The sequence below is a fragment of the Stegostoma tigrinum genome, chromosome 14 (genome assembly GCF_030684315.1).
Source record: "Stegostoma tigrinum isolate sSteTig4 chromosome 14, sSteTig4.hap1, whole genome shotgun sequence".
Lineage (NCBI taxonomy): Eukaryota > Metazoa > Chordata > Chondrichthyes > Orectolobiformes > Stegostomatidae > Stegostoma > Stegostoma tigrinum.
The window spans coordinates 19108925-19127730 of NC_081367.1; the positions used below are offsets into that span (position 1 = coordinate 19108925).

The 18806-nt window shown below is 42.3% G+C and overlaps 1 protein-coding gene across 8 annotated transcripts in view; it reads right to left on the reverse strand.

Moving 5' to 3' along the window:
• Positions 1-18806, reverse strand: part of ngef (neuronal guanine nucleotide exchange factor) — a 78242-nt gene that overhangs the window by 29130 nt on the left and 30306 nt on the right. For all 8 annotated transcript variants that reach the window (XM_048542705.2, XM_048542706.2, XM_048542699.2 and 5 more), the window contains 3 exons: positions 13894-14174; positions 10627-10787; positions 5797-5949 (listed from right to left, as the gene is read on the reverse strand). In XM_048542705.2, coding sequence (XP_048398662.1) covers positions 5797-5949; positions 10627-10787; positions 13894-14174 — 595 coding nt within the window. The remainder of the gene's footprint in view (positions 1-5796; positions 5950-10626; positions 10788-13893; positions 14175-18806) is intronic.

Below are 18806 nucleotides of genomic sequence, written 5' to 3' on the forward strand. Positions count from 1 at the left end.
CAGAATACACTCTCTTCAGGGTCAGGAAGAATGGTATTTGTCCTGCTTGAGGAACGTTGACTATGGTTCAGATCTGTGGATCATTTCTGCACTGGAGGATCTTTCTTCTCTCAAATACCATTTGTGGAGCATGTGATGTAGGTATTGTCAGTAGATGACCGTTTAATCTACCCAATTTGAAGTATGTTGCTCTGTTGAAATAAAAACACTTTCTTAAAATATTCTGTGTACCTGGATTAAGGAGTTACTCTTGAACTGATAGAGGTGGCTTTTTAATTCTAATATGTTGGAGTGTTGATCAGGTAATTTTCTTTCCTGTTGATAGTATCCTGAACTGTGGACACTGGTTCCTTGAAGTCCCAAATGACTCATTTCCCTCGAGTTTTTGATCTGGCTGGGTGTTTTCAGTTGCCAGTTGCAGTTGATTGTCTGGTGAAGTAAAATTTAGAGACTTTTATTCATTTTTCTGAAAGATTGCTGCATATTCAGCACCATCTCGCCCACTGGCATTGACTTCTGTATTTTAGAAGATAGAGGATTGAATGTTGCCATAAATGTTACGAAGTCAGTGACTTTCTCTATGTGGGTAATATGGATAATGTTAAACAGCAGTCTTACACCAAGATAAGTGACTGCACTCATTTCTTTCTTCTGCTTGGGTTCTGCAATGAATGTGGAAAATCCAAATGAAGCTCTCTACTGGTTGCCACTTGGGTGGTTGCCCAATAATAGTTTTGTTCCATGATCAGTGTTTGGATAGTTGTTTGATTCTGGAGCAATTGTGGATCTCTTCTGATGAAGTTGAGGTAAAGACATGTGCAGGCTTGAAAGTGAAATTGGCTGGTGGGAAGTAATGTACACATTTTCAACTCTTACGCACGTTGTTTTCCTTTGGTTCTGATTGTTCTTCATTCTGTATTATGGTAGTTTCATCTCTGCAGGCTGTAACTTCTGCATCTGCATCCATGATAACTCATCTGATAGGGCATCAATACTTGCTCCTATAGCAAGCACAAAATCAACAGGATGTCCAGTGATATAGAATATGTTTAATCTTTTCTGACTCATTTGAATCAGCTTATTCCCTAGGAACTCATTGCTGCCCAATGAAGGTATTTCACCAAATGCCAGTATTATTTCTAACAGTGATGAGTGCTCTACCACATAGCTCCTTTACGTCTCTGACCACTAGCACTTCTGCTGTTCTAAGCTATTACAGAAGATGTGCAGAAATAAGCTGGTGATCTACAGTTTTGCAAATATAGCGCTCTCAATGATGCTGGATATTGTTTCCACCTGTGAGGCTGTGCAGCCACTGGTTCTTAGATCCAGATATTTGGCTTGTTCTATCTGAAAACTTTTCATGTGTCTCTTCAGACTGTTCACATCTAATATAGTGAACAGGTTTTGTCTCCATCTTGAGACAGTGTTGTCTTGTCCTCTCAGGGATAATCTATGAATCTTTCTAATTTCTGATTCCAGCACAATTTGAAGTTTTCTCCAAAGTAAATCGTCAATGGACTATAAGAATTTTGACAAATTTTCATCAGGCAGCCTAAGGGCAATTTTTTTCTTATGAATGCTGATTTCAAAGCTGCATTTTCACATTTATCAGTAAAGGTCATAAGGTCGTTGTCTGCAGAATCTTCTGGAGAGAACTCTTCTGTTAACACTACCTTATTCAAAATTTACTTGATCTTATGTTCTTTAATTATCAAAATATTTTCAAGCTTTTAAGAGCCTTTAAGCTCTGTAAAAGTATCTGTCATCTGTAACATTTTGTCTGTTAATAACATCAGGAATAAAACTCACTGAAATAAGGTATTAACTTGCTCAGCTTCAATCTCAGCATTTAATTTTGAGGCAATGCTGTAGCTTAATAACTGTCACATTCATGATGTTCAATCTTGTGTTCCACATGGTCTTTCCCTGACTTTGAATCTGCTAAAGAATATTACACCTTTTACTATTTTTTCCCTCATTTCAATAGTTAATCTTAACACTGTCAAGATATTTGAAAATCAGTATCATTTCAATACTGCATTAAAACTGCTGTTCTTGAATTCACTAATACTGTTTTAAATTGAAAGACCGTAGAGATTGCTAGACTCTGTACCACAGAAATGTTGCAGTATTTCCTATATGTACCAAGGCTTTTAACACGGTATTTCTATAACACTGTAATGTATTCTTCAGTAGAGCTTTAAATTGCATTGTCAGCTGTTCTGCAGTCATTGCAGGATTTCAGGCTTTTTTTAAAAATCTGTGTCTTTGTAGTGCTTACTAGTTGTCCCACATTTATCAGGGTTTTCCTGCTCGTTAATGATTAAAATGACAGCCGCCCACCTTTTTTGCAGAGTTTCCTATCGTCTGCAATGAAAATTGAGTTTTTCTGCTTCTTCGCTGGTAAAATGGAAACTTTCCTGCCTTTCACAGCGTAAAACACCAGGCACTTTTCTCTTCACAATTTTTTAAAATAAAGATCTTTGGCTGCAGCCTTTATAAATCTTGCTGCTGAAGTTATAACATTAATTACTGAATCCCAGTGCTTTCAAATCCTTAATGGATCTCAACTTTATTTCTTCCACTGGACTAATACTAGATTTCTTTAAGCATGCTTGTTTTCAACTTAAATCAATTTGAAGCCTTTCCTTATTCTATAACATCAGTCTAAATATCTTTCCTGGCCATTTCACTGCATTTTACTGTGTACTTGGTACAGATCAATGACAACATATTTGTTATGAGAGATGAGAACTGTCTTTCTCTCTCCTTTGTCTTTTCTTTTTGGTCTTTTTCATTAAATCATTCCCTTTCCCTTTAAGGATTTCTAACATTACCTCTTAGAACCTTCAGTTACTCTTTAAAGAGTCTCCATTGCTAAAGCCTCATTGCTAGCTTGCTCCCAACACCAACCCCTCCCCGACCCCTTTATCAAGCCCAAACTCTTAGCTCTGATACTCCTTACCAGCTTCTGAATTAAGTTTTGCTTTTAAGAGTGCTGAGCTTGCATTTTTGCTGCTTCCATGGCTGGTGCTGTCTCTTTCTTTTGGTAAACATGTTTTAGTTGCTGTCTGAATGTCTGTGTCTTCTCAAAGTGAAGCTGTAAACTCACTTCTTTCTAATATTTTATTTTATTCTGTGATTTCTGGATTTCTTCTCATGATAGGGATCAAATCCACACCACTGCAACCGTATGCTATTTTCCCAGATGGCAACATTTGGAACTTTGTGGTATTTGCTACCTCTTCCAATGTGTTGCACTGGGTAAGGGTTATTTGAGATAGTTCACTACCATTAAACTATGTTCCAAGACATGAAAATCCTAACAGAACTAAAGTCAATGGGAAGTGGGAAAAAGGTTTCCACTCAGTAGGGTCATATCTAGCACAAAGGTAGATGGCTGTTGCAGAGCAATCTTTTCAGCCCAACGTATCTTTGCAGGAATCCCACAGCATGGTATCCTAAATCCAACCTGCTCCATCTAGCTGCTTCATTAATAACCTTCCCCTTTTATAAGAACTGAAGTGAAGCTGTTCATTGACGGTTACAGAGAGTTGTATTCCATTCAAAATTCTTCAGATATTTGTATGCAGCAAGATGTACGCAGCAAATGTTGGCCTGGTCAGCAGTGTACACATTCCATGAATGAGAAAAAGAACATTTGGGTTTGAGCTGCTAAGTAACAATTGTGCCAAGCAATAACCACCTCCAGCAAGCCAGGATCTTACCGCCTACTTCTTGACATTCAATTCCATTATTGTTGCCAAACCACCCAGCTTTAGAAGTAACCAGTGACCAGAAAGCGGACCGGGGATCAGCCACACCTAAACAATGATTACAAGAGCAGGTTAGAGATTGGAAATGCTGTGGTGAGTGGTTTATCTCCTGACTTGCCAAAGCTTTTTCACTGTTAACAAGGCAAAACTCAGGAGTGTATGGTTAGCTGAAACAAAAAACAGAGTGCTGGATAAGTACAGCTGTCTGGCAGGGAACACAGAGTTAACATTTCAACTCAGAACACTGAAATCAAAGCATTAGCTCTGTTTTCTCTCTACACATGTGGCCAGACCTGCTATGCTTCTACAGCAGTCTGTCTTTTCTTCATATTTCCAGCATCTGGAGTTTTTTTTGTATAAGGTTTACACTCTACTTGTCTGGATATGTTCAGATCCAATGACTGTCACGAATCACACTGCCATTCATGGCAAATCAGACCACTTGAATAATATTCCCTCTAGCAATGGCATACTATGGTTTCAGTGCTCATCATCTAAAAGCTGCACTTCAGCAACTCAACAAAACACATTCAACACCATGACCCAAATCCAGAGTCTCCATAGAAAAACAAAACTGCAGGCACTTGGGACCACCATTATCTGCACGTTCCCCCTCTGAATCAACACCTTCCTGACGTGAAACACTGGCTCAGTGGTTAGCACTGCCGCCCAAACAGCACCAAGGACCCAGGCTCAATTCCACCCCGGGGCAACTGTCTGTGTGGAGTTTGCACATTCTCCCTGTGTATGCGTGGGTTTCCTCCAGGTGGTCTGGTTTCCTCCCAGAGTCCAAAGATGTTCAGTTTAGGTGGATTGGCCATGCTAAATTGCCCACAGTGTCTGGGGATATGCAGGTCAGGTGGATTGGGATTCTATGAAAATATTATCATTCCTTTACCATCACAGGTTCAAAATCCTGAAACTCCCTTTCAAACATTGACTAGTATGGACTGTACTATTTCAAGAAGAGGTCACTGTTACTTTCTCAACAGCAATCAGAGATAGACAAAAAATATCGCTGCTGTCAAAAACATTATATCTTATGAATTAAAAATAAACTTTAAATACTTAAAGGAAATGAAAATGGACACACTGTAAGAAACACTGTCAAAACACTAACAAAATATACATTGCTCTTGAGTTGCAACAGGATCTGAAATATCAGTTTGAACAATTCAACAAAATAGGAAAATAAAAAGGAGATTTGAAGTGAAGACAGAAAATGTTGGAATCACTCAGCTGGTCAGTTTGAATCTATTAAAGAAAAGAAAGACTTTTTATTTATGTAACACTACATAATCTCCAGACATCTTAAATGCCTCACAGTCAGTCTCATAGTGTAGTCACTGCCTTAATCGGAGGAAATGCAGCAGTCAACTTGCACAAATCTAGCTCGCACAAACTGAAAATGTGATAGTGACGAGACATATCTTTTCTATTTGTACTGTTGATTGAAAGATAAACATTGGCAAGGGAGAGTTCCCTTCTCTGAAATAGTGCCTCAGAGGGCAGAGGGGCCTCAGTTTAGCACCTCATCCATCAGCACCTCCAAATCTCCCAGCTCTGCAGTGGAGCATCAGCCTTGGATTTTAATGCTAAAATCCAAGTTTGGGGATTTGAACCGAGAATGTTGTCACATAGGGGCAAGCATACTGCCAACTGAGTCACAGATAATATCCACAGAGAGGAAGTAAGAGTTAATGTTGCAGTTCTTATTACTTTTTGTCGGAACTAGTTCAGAGTCATGATACCTGGAACATTAACCCTGCCTTTGTTATTGCACAGATGCTAATGGATCATCTGAGTGCTTAGAAGAACAGATTTCTTCAAAATTCAAATGCCACTTCAATACCATATAGCTAACATCAGTGCATTTTATGCATTGAGATAAGACACATCATCTATTGTTAGGCTCAGCGGGACATTTACCCAAGCACGTGATAGGCGAGTGTGCACACCCTCCAACAAGGATAGTTATATCCTCCCGGTCAGAAACAAAAATATCAATAAAACATACATTGCTCGTCGGTAGGCAGCTTCTTGATAGCTCTGGTTTGTCACATATGGAATGTAAACATTGAAGTGGTTGACAGTGTGTTCATACACAATGTCACAGACATCTGAGATAACAACGTCTTCTTCTATACGGTGCTCCAGGTCCCGAAAGAATCTGAAAGTAAAAAGTAATATACTTATTAATGTTACCGATTGATAACAAAATGATTAGTGTAGTCTTAAGGCTAATAATGGGAGAAAACTGAACATTTACAGGTAGTTGTCGGTTCTACTTTGTTCTAAAACTTGATACTTTAGAATAGTAGGATGGAGATGCTGTCAATGGGTAGTTTATACTGAATTACTTCTGCAATAACACCGACTACAAAGCTTCTACATGAAAAGCACAAACTTCAAAAATAAAACAAAAATGGAGGTGCCAGTAAGATTGCAGATCTAAACTGAAACACAAACTACAGATACCTGAAGTCTGAAATGAAAACAGAAACTGCTGGAAAAACTCAGGTCTGAGAGCATCTGTAGAGAGAAAACAAAGTTAATGTTCAGTCCAGTGGCCCTTTATCAGAATGTTCTAAAGTAGGGTCACTGGACCTGAAATATTAATTCTATTTTCTCTCCATGGATGCTGGTAGACCCCTCTGAGTTTCTCCAGTAATATCTGTTCCATTTCTGATTTCAGATCTGTGTTTCTTTAGAGAGTTACACAAAGACTTATTTGGCACTTTTCATGACTTCAGAACATCCCAAAGTGCTCTACAATCAGTTAAGTTAATAAAATGTGAGGCTGGATGAACACAGCAGGCAAAGCAGCATCTCAGGAGCACAAAAGCTGACGTTTCGGGCCGAGACCCTTCATCAGAGAGGGGGATGGGGTGAGGGTTCTGGAATAAATAGGGAGAGAGGGGGAGGCGGACCGAAGATGGAGAGTAAAGAAGATAGGTGGAGAGAGTATAGGTGGGGAGGTAGGGAGGGGATAGGTCAGTCCAGGGAAGACGGACAGGTCAAGGAGGTGGGATGAGGTTAGTAGGTAGATGGGGGTGTGGCTTGAGGTGGAAGGAAGGGATGGGTGAGAGGAAGAACCGGTTAGGGAGGCAGAGACAGGTTGGACTGGTTTTGGGATGCAGTGGGTCGGCGGGAAGAGCTGGGCTGGTTGTGTGGTGCAGTGGGGGGAGGGGACGAACTGGGCTGGTTTAGGGATGCAGTAGGGGAAGGGGAGATTTTGAAACTGGTGAAGTCCACATTGATACCATATGGCTGCAGGGTTCCCAGGCGGAATATGAGTTGCTGTTCCTGCAACCTTCGGGTGGCATCATTGTGGCAGTGCAGGAGGCCCATGATGGACATGTCATCCAGAGAATGGGAGGGGGAGTGGAAATGGTTTGCGACTGGGAGGTGCAGTTGTTTGTTGCGAACTGAGCGGAGGTGTTCTGCAAAGCGGTCTCCAAGCCTCCGCTTGGTTTCCCCAATGTAGAGGAAGCCGCACCGGGTACAATGGATGCAGTATACCACATTGGCAGATGTGCAGGTGAACCTCTGCTTAATGTGGAATGTCATCTTGGGGCCTGGGATAGGGGTGAGGGAGGAGGTGTGGGGGCAAGTGTAGCATTTCCTGCGGTTGCAGGGGAAGGTGCCGGGTGTGGTAGGGTTGGAGGGCAGTGAGGAGCGAACAAGGGAGTCACGGAGAGAGTGGTCTCTCCGGAAAGCAGACAGGGGTGGGGATGGAAAAGTGTCTTGGGTGGTGGGATCGGATTGTAAATGGCGAAAGTGTCGGAGGATGATGCGTTGTATCAGGAGGTTGGTAGGGTGGTGTGTGAGAACAAGGGGGATCCTCTTGGGGTGGTTGTGGCGGGGGCGGGGTGTGAGGGATGTGTTGCGGGAAATACGGGAGACGCGGTCAAGGGCGTTTTCGATTACTGTTGGGGGAAAGTTGCGGTCCTTAAAGAACTTGGACATCTGGTATGTGCGGGAGTGGAATGTCTTATCGTGGGAGCAGATGCGGCAGAGGCGGAGGAATTGGGAATAGGGGATGGAATTTTTGCAGGAGGGTGGGTGGGAGGAGGTGTATTCTAGGTAGCTGTGGGAGTCGGTGGGCTTGAAATGGACATCAGTTACAAGCTGGTTGCCTGAGATGGAGACTGAGAGGTCCAGGAAGGTGAGGGATGTGCTGGAGATGGCCCAGGTGAACTGATGGTTGGGGTGGAAGGTGTTGGTGAAGTGGATGAACTGTTCGAGCTCCTCTGGGGAGCAAGAGGCGGCGCCGACACAGTCATCAATGTACCGGAGGAAGAGGTGGGGTTTGGGGCCTGTGTAGGTGCGGAAGAGGGACTGTTCCACGTAACCTACAAAGAGGCAGGCATAGCTGGGGCCCATGCGGGTGCCCATGGCCACCCCCTTAGTCTGTAGGAAGTGGGAGGAGTCAAAAGAGAAGTTGTTGAGGGTGAGGACGAGTTCAGCTAGGCGGATGAGAGTGTCGGTGGAGGGGGACTGGTCGGGCCTGCGGGACAGGAAGAAGCGGAGGGCCTTGAGGCCATCTGCATGCGGAATGCAGGTGTATAGGGACTGGACGTCCATGGTGAATATGAGGCGTTGGGGGCCAGGGAATTGGAAGTCCTGGAGGAGGTGGAGGGCGTGGGTGGTGTCACGGACGTAGGTGGGGAGTTCCTGGACCAAAGGGGAGAAAATGCAGTCCAGATAGGTGGAGATGAGTTCGGTGGGGCAGGAGCAGGTTGAGACGATGGGTCGACCAGGGCAGGCAGGTTTGTGGATTTTGGGAAGGAGATAGAAATGGGCCGTGCGGAGTTGGGGAACAATGAGGTTGGAGGCTGTGGGTGGGAGGTCCCCTGAGGTGATGAGGTCGTGAATGGTGTTGGAGATGATGGTTTGGTGCTCGGGTGTGGGGTCATGATCGAGGGGGCGGTAGGAGTGGTGTTGGAGAGTTGGCGTCTGGCCTCGGCGATGTAGAGGTCAGTGCGCCATACTACCACTGCGCCACCCTTGTCTGCGGGTTTGATGGTGAGGTTGGGGTTGGAGCGGAGGGAGCGGAGGGCTGCCCGTGCTGCGGGGGAGAGGTTGGAGTGGGTGAGAGGGGTGGAGAGGTTGAGGCGGTTAATGTCTCGACGGCAGTTGGAGATGAAGAGGTCGAGGGAGGGTAGGAGGCCTGGCGGTGGTGTCCAGGAGGAGGACTTGTGTTGGAAGCGGGTGAAGGGGTCACTGGAAGGAGGGTTAGGTACCCGGTTGAAGAAGTAGGCATGGAGGCGAAGACGGCGGAAAAACTGCTCTACGTCCAACCGTGACTGGTATTCGTTGATGTGTGGTTGTAGGGGGACAAAGGTGAGCCCTTTACTAAGGACTGACTCGAACGCCCTTGACCGCGTCTCCCGTATTTCCCGCGACACATCCCTCACACCCCCCCCCGCCACAACCGCCCCAAGAGGATCCCCCTCGTTCTCACACACCACCCTACCAACCTCCTGATACAACGCATCATCCTCCGACACTTTCGCCATTTACAATCCGACCCCACCACCCAAGACATTTTTCCATCCCCACCCCTGTCTGCTTTCCGGAGAGACCACTCTCTCCGTGACTCCCTTGTTCGCTCCACACTGCCCGCCAACCCCACCACACCCGGCACCTTCCCCTGCAACCGCAGGAAATGCTACACTTGCCCCCACACCTCCTCCCTCACCCCTATCCCAGGCCCCAAGATGACATTCCACATTAAGCAGAGGTTCACCTGCACATCTGCCAATGTGGTATACTGCATCCATTGTACCCGGTGCGGCTTCCTCTACATTGGGGAAACCAAGCGGAGGCTTGGAGACCGCTTTGCAGAACACCTCCGCTCAGTTCGCAACAAACAACTGCACCTCCCAGTCGCAAACCATTTCCACTCCCCCTCCCATTCTCTGGATGACATGTCCATCATGGGCCTCCTGCACTGCCACAACGATGCCACCCGAAGGTTGCAGGAACAGCAACTCATATTCCGTCTGGGAACCCTGCAGCCATATGGTATCAATGTGGACTTCACCAGTTTCAAAATCTCCCCTTCCCCTACTGCATCCCCAAACCAGCCCAGTTCGTTCCCTGCCCCCACTGCACCACACAACCAGCCCAGCTCTTCCCCCCGACCCACTGCATCCCAAAACCAGTCCAACCTGTCTCTGCCTCCCTAACCGGTTCTTCCTCTCACCCATCCCTTCCTCCCACCCCAAGCCGCACCCCCAGCTACCTACTAACCTCATCCCACCTCCTTGACCTGTCCGTCTTCCCTGGACTGACCTATCCCCTCCCTCCCTCCCCACCTACACTCTCTCCACCTATCTTCTTTACTCTCCATCTTCGGTCCGCCTCCCCCTCTCTCCCTATTTATTCCAGTTCCCTCTCCCCATCCCCCTCTCTGATGAAGGGTCTAGGCCCGAAACGTCAGCTTTTGTGCTCCTGAGATGCTGCTTGGCCTGCTGTGTTCATCCAGCCTCACATTTTATTATCTTGGAATTCTCCAGCATCTGCAGTTCCCATTATCTCTTCTACAATCAGTTAAGTGTTTTGTTTAAGCGTAGTTGCTGTTGGAATGTTGCAAACACTGAAGCTAATTAATGCACAGCAATCTCCCACCAGCAGCAATGTGATAATTACCAGATAATCTGTTTTAGTGACAGATTAATATTAGCCATGACAGGGAGAGCTACTTTGCTTCTCTGAAAATTTTGAAAAGTAATTATGATTAACTGTTCAAAAAGTCAACCCAAGCATTTCCAAAAGATGAAGTCATGACAGTTCAAAGTTTAACAATTATCAACAGCTTATTATACATTCTTTTGCTTACCTTTCACTGGCTGCTTTGATATCTAGAATGTTGGAGAAAATATGATGCTTTTCAATAGGGCTAAGTGCTTCACTAAGCTGCTCAGATTTCATGAAGTGGAAAACTAGGATCTCCAGACTCTTGTAATAAGAAGCTTCAGAGGTGACTAGTTCAAACATTGCCTGAAGAAAAATAGTTCAGCAATAAAATTCACATCTTAATATCCATAAAGCATTTGAGATTTATTTGTACGTCACATGAACTTTGAGTATGATTGGTCCTCTCCTTGCACTCATTTATCAACTTCAAAAATTATGTAAATCCCAGATAATTTCACAATCAATGTGTATCTGGATGTATAGTTTCAGTAGTATAAAAGATTCTTTTTCAGAATTTGTCTGTAGGACTTAGGTTTTGCTGACTGGCCAGCATGTATTGCTCATCCCTATTTACCTTGGAGAAGGTACTGGTGAATTGCCTTCTTGAATTGTTGTAGTCCATGTGGAGTAGGTCCACTAGCAATACTGTTAGAAAAGGACAAAGCTCCTGTTCGTTGTTTAATTCTCTGCTACCATCCACTAATGGATGTGGCTGTACTGCAGAGCTTAGGTTATATTGATTGATAGTGGGACCACTTAGCTGTGTCCATTTCATGCTGTATCTGCTGTTTGGCACATGCAAGTAGTCCTGTGTTGTAGCTTCAGCACATTGACCTCATTTTCTGGCATATTCCCCTGCATGATTCTTTGGACATTGAATTAAACGTGTGTAAGGAAATAATTTTATACATTAATAATTGTCAGAGCAGGCTACCCAAATTTAAGATTTGTATAAAGACATACAGTAGGAAGTTTAGAGATAGTAGGAACTACAGGTGCTGGAGAATGTGAGGTAACAAGATGTAGAGCTGGATGAACAGAGCAGGCCAAGCAGCATCAGAAGAGCAGGAAAGCCGATGTTTCGGGTCTAGACCCATCTTCAGAAATGGGGGAGGGGAAGGGGATTCTGAAATAAATAGGGAGAGAGGGGGAGGCAGATAGAAGATGGATAGGAGACAGACAGGTAAAAGAGGCGGGGGTGGAGCCAGTAAAGGTGAGTGCAGGTTGGGAGTTTGAAGCTTGTGAAGTCCACATTGATATCACATTGTATCAAATCCACATTGTATCAATGTGGACTTCACAAGCTCAAGATCTCCCCTCCTCCAACTGCATCCCAAAACCAACCCAGCTTGTCCCCGTCTCCCTAACTTGTCCTTCCTCTCACCTATCCTCTTCTCCCACTTCAAGCCCCACCCCCATCTTCTGCCCACCGGCCTCATCCCGCCCCCTTGACCTGCCTGTCCACCTTGGACTGACCTATTATCCCCCTAACTCACCACCGACACTCACCTTTACTGGCTCCAACCCCCCCCCCCCCCCACTCTTTGACCTATCTGTCTCCTCTCCACCTATCTGCTCCTATATCCATTTTCTATCCGCCTAAACCCCTCCCTATTTATTTCTGAATCCCCTTCCCCTCCTCCATTTCTGAAGAAGGGTCCAGACCCGAAACATCAGCTTTCCTGCTCCTCTGATGCTGCTTGGCTTGCTGGGTTCATTAGTTTTCTTTCACCTCCAGTTTACAAGGACACCTTTTCTGCTTTCTTTGCTGATGTGATTTCAAAGGGGCACCCTTTCCTTTTCTCCCCTTTCAGTAAGTGAAAGTACTCTCATCTTCTCCCAAATTCTCTCATTGCCACTTTGAAAATCTCCTTAACGTTGCTGCTTCAGTTGCAGATTCTAATATGCTGCATTATAAGGCTGGGTTTTCCATTCTCACAGTATTAACAGCAAGGTTCCATTCTGCTGAAAAAAGATATGCAGCACAAGATATCACCTGTAAGGAGTGAACTGGGAGTGGAGTGGGTCCCGACCAGAAACTCAAACTTTCCTGCTCCTCTAATACTGCTTGTTCTGCTGTGTTCATCCAGCTTCACACTGAGTTATCTCAGATTCTCTAGCAGCAGCCATTCCTACTATCTCTGGGACAATTACATTCAGCTTTCTGTTGGCTCATCCTGGTGAGCCAAGTACAGCCTGAGAAATGTAAATTCCTCTCTCAGACACCTGGAAACACGTACACACCCCAGCTACCCATTGCAAATATTGACTTCCTGCATAAAACATGAACACTTGACATGCACGGAACACAATGCCTCTTTTATCTCAAACTGCTCTTTTTTAGAAATAGTTTCCGATTATTGCCATAAATTTTACATGATCTTTTTTACTACATTAAAAAGTGGCAAATGTTTACAAATCCCTGCAACTGGGCAGTGTGGTCAAAATCTCTGTTTCCTTGATGTCTTCACACAAGCATTTTGTTCTTATTTTCCTTTGGGCAATAGTGCAAAAGTTCTGGAATGTTTACAAGGCTGTTTATTGGTCTGTTTCTAAATGCTCCTCCCATTGCCGAGAACAGAGAGATGGGCTTAAACCCAGAGATTCTGGGTCAAAGGAGAGGACGGTACTTACTGAACCACAAGATTCCCATACAACTTTACTTTTTGATTATTCTTATCTCCCATCACTGTGAAGAACGATTTTTAATAGTTCCTATCAACATCAAGATTGCAAACTCACGCACGAAGAACCTGTTTGTAATTCCTTTACAAACAGACAGCTGCAGAAATTTCTCTCCTCTGTTAGCTGAAGAGAGAACGTACTGTATTCAAATAAAATTTTAAAATATTTTTAATTATTAAAGATTTCTTGTAATTTTAAAGTAAGTTCAGTGTTGCAATGATGAATGATTGGTGTATTAGGGCTTCAAAACAACATCAATTAAAAAAAAGACTTAAAATTCACCACAGCAATTTCTAGGAATATAACAAATCATATCTAAAACCAGAACTGAACTAAACCGGGCTCATTATCACTGTTACCTGCCAAAATGTCGCATAGTAGAAAAAAGGATCTTATTGAATTACTAATTCAGACTGACTAGATTGCATCTCAGGCATAACAAAAACATAACCTCCTCGTTGTTGAATTCCAATCATTTCTCTTTGACTTTTGGATCTTCTAGTGTACACAGCAGTGTGATGTTATTGCAAAAGAGAAATGTTTTAAAGAGCTGATTTTATTCCTTGTCATTTGCAATTTTCAGCGAGTGCAAGTGAATTATAGTTAACTGATGGAAACAAGTTGCAGAATGAGTGACATTGATTTTGAAGAATCAAATGTTTTGGAATGAATAATACATGGAGCATAAAAGTGTGCGCAGACTTTGCCATTATTCCCATCTTACCTCCTGGAGTTTAATCTCCTTGCGACTGAGAGTACTCAGCACCATGCTGTTCCTTACTTTTTCTAAATTCTGCCATAATTTCATGCCCAGATTATTTGTTCCCTGACTGAGTTTGACTGGTTGTGATATCACTTGAACAGGTGCACTGCTGTCAGTCTTTACTTCCTGAGGCTTGGCTTCGTCTGTGAACTCTGGCCTGTCTTTTTCAGTGCAATCTTGCATCCGTCTTGTCTCAATTTCTTGAATGGTGCTCTTTTCTCGATATTCCTGGTACAGAAGTTCTAGGGTAATACAAGTTGGTATACTTCAGTTGATGACTAAGATTAACTAAGCATGCAAGCATTATATGGTAATAGTCTGCAGTTCAAGACAGTTAAATCAGATCACAAGAAACAATGGGAGAATTCTTAGCTCTGTGTTATTAGCTTGTGATTGTTTTATCTACAAATGGTTATTATGAACATTTTGGGATGAATAGAGCCAGCCTGTGGTACTATCAGCATCCTGATCCATCCTTCAACTTAAAACACTCCACGATATTCATTAATAGCACAGTTATCCAGACAAATCCGATAATTTTCAAAGATTGCATTTTCTTACACTGACATGATCCACAATGGCACAGTGAAGACAACATTGAAACATAAAAACCTATTTAGAAAGTTGGATTAGGGAGAATGTGTTTTCAAACTGCTGATCTCCATATAATCAGGGTGACTCAGTTACCCTTTGCCTTCTTGAAAATAGAATCAATGACTTGTCAGTTAGTTCGCACAAAGAATTGGACTCAAAGAGTCACTGAGTTCATTCCCAGCACTCAGCTTCTCAGACTCATTGGCAAACACTTTGATGTAGGTCATCAATGAGTTATGATATATATTTGCTGGAATGTCCACAAAGGAGAAAGGTGAAGTCAAGAAATTAGCTTCCAAACAAAAAGCAGCCGAAATTTCTCAGCCCTTTAAACACTTTTTTTTTCAATGTCAGGGGCACAGCAACGCAAACCTAGACTGGGTGGATGATGATATTGCCCCGAACATATCTTTGTGATGGGGCATGGTTAGGCTGGATCCTCTGCTTGGAGAACTGGAGTTTTGTTGAGACATTGTGGGATGGTGTAATTGTTGTGGCAGATGAGACTATGACATGAACATCCAAGTCTGAACATTTGTGTGACCTTAGCTTGTTAATTAACAGAAGAGATAGATGTGGAATTCACATTACCATCTGTGCTTAAGTCATGCACTGTACCTGTATTGAAGAAGATTAATTTTAAGAACCATTTTCAGTGACTAGCACTTTTATTTCTAAGTATTACAGCTTTTTTAAAAAAATTGCTTGTTCCCTCTGGGCAACACAACACTTTGCATCCAATACTTTCCTCTAGTCATGTAGGTATCTGTGGGAATATTTAAATTGTGTAATCTCTTTCTACCTCTGAATGTTCTGATTGAAATGGAGCAGATGTTTCCAGCAGATTCAGTATTTTAGGTTCCATGATCTACAGGTCTTCAAGCCTGCAGTCTTACGGTTGATCAGGCAGAAGGATTTTCCACCATCCTAGATTGTCCTGGCATCACCAGGAATCAACTTATACACAATGGAGAGATTTTGCAGAGATATTTTTACACATCTCTAGAGACTCCATAGTATAACCGATGATGAAATTCTAAGTCAACACACCATTTTACTGGTGCACTAGCATGTTAAGTCAGTCCTCTCTCACTCTACAGTCACATCCAAATTATATCGTGTGATGCATTCTCTCATAATATTTCCAATCAAAGTCAGCAACCTTGCCAATAGTGCTGTGTAATTTTGGATACTCCAGTGGTAAGATACTGAAATGGTAAACAGTTTTGTCGAAATGCCTCTGAACTACAAAGCACTGAGATTTTGCAACAGACAGGACTGTGAAAATGTCCTTAAAAGGAGCTGTGTAAAGTGAACATGAGTTAATCAGATCTGTTATAAAAATACAGAAGAGATATTCTCAAAATGCCTTTTTCTGTGTCAGACTATTCAACTTAGATACAAATCTATTAGTTTCAAAATTTAGCTTTCAATTTCTTAGTGCACGGGTAAGTTTTATCCCTCATTCCTGGGATATGGGTATCACCAACAAGGCTGGCATTTGTTGTTCATCCATAATTATTCTTTATCTGTGTGACTTATTGGGGACCATCAGAGTACAGCTAAGATCTATTGCTACAGACCTGGAGTTTCATGTAGTCCAGACCAGGTAAGGACATCAAATTTCCTTCAGATTTGCTAATGATACAAAAGTAGATGGGAGGGCATGTTGTGACAGGGACAGAGGGAATCAGCAAGGGGATGTAGATAGGGTTAATGAGTGGGCTACACCTTCATTGGTAGAGATTAATGTAGGCAAAGTGTAAGCTATTCCTGTTTTAGTAGGAATAATCAAATGGCAGCCTATTATTTAAATAAAGAGTGATTAAAAAAAGGTGCCGTGCAGAGATATCAAGGTGTTCTTCTACATGAACGAGAAAATATTAGCATACAGCTAACAACAAGTAATTAAGAAGGCAAATTAAAGGTTACCTTCTATAGCCAGATGGTTGGAGTTTAAAAGCAGGCGTCTTGTTACAACGATATACAATGTTGGGGAGACTACACTTGGACATCTATGTATAGTTTTGGTTCCTATGTTTTATATTGGCATTAGTGGCTATTCAGGGGAGATTCACGAGGCTGATTCCTGGGATAAAGGGATTGACTTGCCAAGAACAGCTAAAGAGGATAGATCATTAGAATTTAGAAGAGTGACGTGCAAGATTCTGAGGGGTTGGACAAGGTAGATATTTAGAAGATGGTTCTACTAGTAGGTCATCTCAAAGTTGAGTCTTGAGGCAGATCAGCCAGGAACTCATTGAATGGCAAAGCAAGCATGAAGATCTGATTGACCTAATCCTGCTCCTATTTCTCATGTTCTTAAGTGTTTATGTCCAGAGAACAAACAACATCAATTACTGTTCACTTTTTAGTTATTTTACAAAAATTGAAATAAACTTTGGGGCATGTATTTGAGTTTAAGTTAGAAGTGAAATATCATAAAACTTTTTTTTAAGAAGGCACATTTTAAAGACCTATGGATTTTCTTAAAACATCAGGATGGAGGGAATGGCACTTCAAATTTTTTAAATTAGCTTTTCAAGGCCAGAAGGTTGTGAATAAGTAATTACAACTTGGTACACCTTGCAACTCAGCTATGACTCATTGATAATGACAGACATAATGTTTCAATTTATTTTTACAGAATGAATACTGCATGACAGGTTGAAGTTCAGATCAAATCAATTAATTCTGTGCTTCTTGCATCTGCAGAGTCTCTAGCAGTACAACTTGTGGAGGACCAGAGCCGCCGAAATGATAATTTCCAGATTTCCGCATGAGATTTAGAGACAAGAGACTGTAGCCAGTTTCACAGAACAGTGATGGCAAATGCTGATAGTTTTTCCACATGCAACCTGCGGCACTATTTGTATGAAAATGGAAGCCTTTTTCTATGTGTAGAGTAATACAAAACCACATGAAAATCAGACTGTACAATCTATACCAAACCAATAATTTAAATGATATAGCTTATAAAATAAGGACTTGGCAATTTTATTGTACCTTTTGTGACCTCAAGACATCTCAAAGTACAAAAAACAATCAGTGATGGAGATCTAACACCTAGTCACTGCTGTAGGAAATATATAGACCAATTTGTATTCAGCAAGATCTCTATAAAGACAGTGCCTTTTTATTTTTCTATAATTTCATTATGGACTGAAAGAGGAAAAGAATAGTTCTTTTGTGAAGTAATCTGACATTGATTGCAAGTACTGTTTGCACATCTGCTGGTACAAATAATAGTACATGGCTCCAAATGAGCTGTATCTAAGGGGTTGTGTACATTTGAAAATTCAGCCTACAACAAGTAGCTGATTGGTCTAGTGATCGGTTATCATTGACAAAGGCTTTCCAAGTTCCAAAAACTATATGATCAGTTTCCAGACAACCGAACAGTTTGGGGCTATGGACAAGACAAGGAGAAGATCACTGCAGGTTCAGGAGCTATCTCTGTTCTCTCAGTAAAAAAAAACTCATTTTAAGCCTGAAGAAAACCAGTTATTTTCTCTCCAGCAGTTGTTACAATCTGTGATTTTTTTAAACTAATAAGTCAGAAACCTTCTGTAAGTATGAAAGCCAGTCAGCCTGCAAACAAATGAAAGAATCCACTGAAGGGAGAGTGAGAAGCAATAAGATATAGGAATAACATTGGCACTCCCTGGGAACAGAGACCACTGAACAGCTTTCCCAACCTTCTGCAGTCCATAATCCTGATGTACTTTTCCTGTGTCTGTTGATATGTATAAGGGAGTTTATAAGGAGGTTACAGTTTTAACTGGCAGTGTTATATGCCTGCAGTTCATAATTATTTATTGTCAACTACCATCTATTTATTTTGTAACGGTAGTAATTTGATTCTTATCAAGTACAAAAATTTTATCTGTGCTTTCTGTCCACCTAGGTTTAAGAGACAGAGGATCTCTGCATACTTCTTAAAATCTTTAACTTTTGTGGAAACGCCAGGAATAGCAGGGCTTGATCTTCAATGTGGAACCCCAGTGAGGCATAATATCTTGTAGAAAAAATAGGTAATGACCTGATAATCTATTTTTTAGTGATTATGCTTGACTGTCAGCCTAGATTATGTGTTTAAGTATTTAGAGTACTTTGGATGGGTCCTGAAAGCATGATCTTAAACATTGCTAAAAGGCAACTAAAGATTAAAGCTTTTCCTCTGGTACAGAACTAGAATGCAAGAGACAGATTCGATGAAAGAGACACCATAGTATACAGAATGAGAAGAGGGTGATGATTGGTTGTGCCATAATTGGCAT